Source organism: Buceros rhinoceros, unplaced genomic scaffold (genome assembly GCF_000710305.1).
Source record: "Buceros rhinoceros silvestris isolate BGI_N320 unplaced genomic scaffold, ASM71030v1 scaffold17861, whole genome shotgun sequence".
NCBI lineage: Eukaryota > Metazoa > Chordata > Aves > Bucerotiformes > Bucerotidae > Buceros > Buceros rhinoceros.
The window spans coordinates 1-332 of record NW_010392689.1 but is presented as its reverse complement, the minus strand read 5'-3'; the positions used below and the strand labels follow the sequence as shown (position 1 = coordinate 332).

The window sequence follows — 332 nt, the reverse complement described above, 5'->3', positions numbered from 1 at the left end:
CGGTGCATAGTGACAGAGCGCAGGCTGGTGGTGGAGAACACCAACCCGCCCTCAAACAGGGGACTGGCACCAACCTGAGTTTTGTTTTGAGCTGGATGAGCCACTCTGTTCTACCTTGGCTTTCTTTTTTTTGGAAGAGGAGGAGTCGGAAGATGGCGCTGGGCGTTTTTCTACCGCCGGCGTGGAGAGGGCACGCTTTTTGAAGAGCTCTCGCTCCCTCAGTAAGCTGGGATCCATAATTCTGCGGTGAGAACCGGGAGAAAACGGGCGAGAGAGACCGGAGTCAGCGAGGCCCTCCAGAGCGGGGCTGGGGTACGGCGGCTGGCGGGATC

The 332-nt window shown here is 58.7% G+C and overlaps 1 protein-coding gene across 1 annotated transcript in view; it reads right to left on the bottom strand.

Moving 5' to 3' along the window:
* Positions 1–240, bottom strand: part of GTF2E2 (general transcription factor IIE, polypeptide 2, beta 34kDa) — a 15,804-nt gene extending 15,564 nt beyond the window's left edge. The window contains exon 1 of the mRNA XM_010144590.1: positions 75–240. Coding sequence (XP_010142892.1) covers positions 75–237 — 163 coding nt within the window. The 5' untranslated portion in view covers positions 238–240. The remainder of the gene's footprint in view (positions 1–74) is intronic.
* Between the last annotated feature and the right edge of the window lie 92 nt (positions 241–332).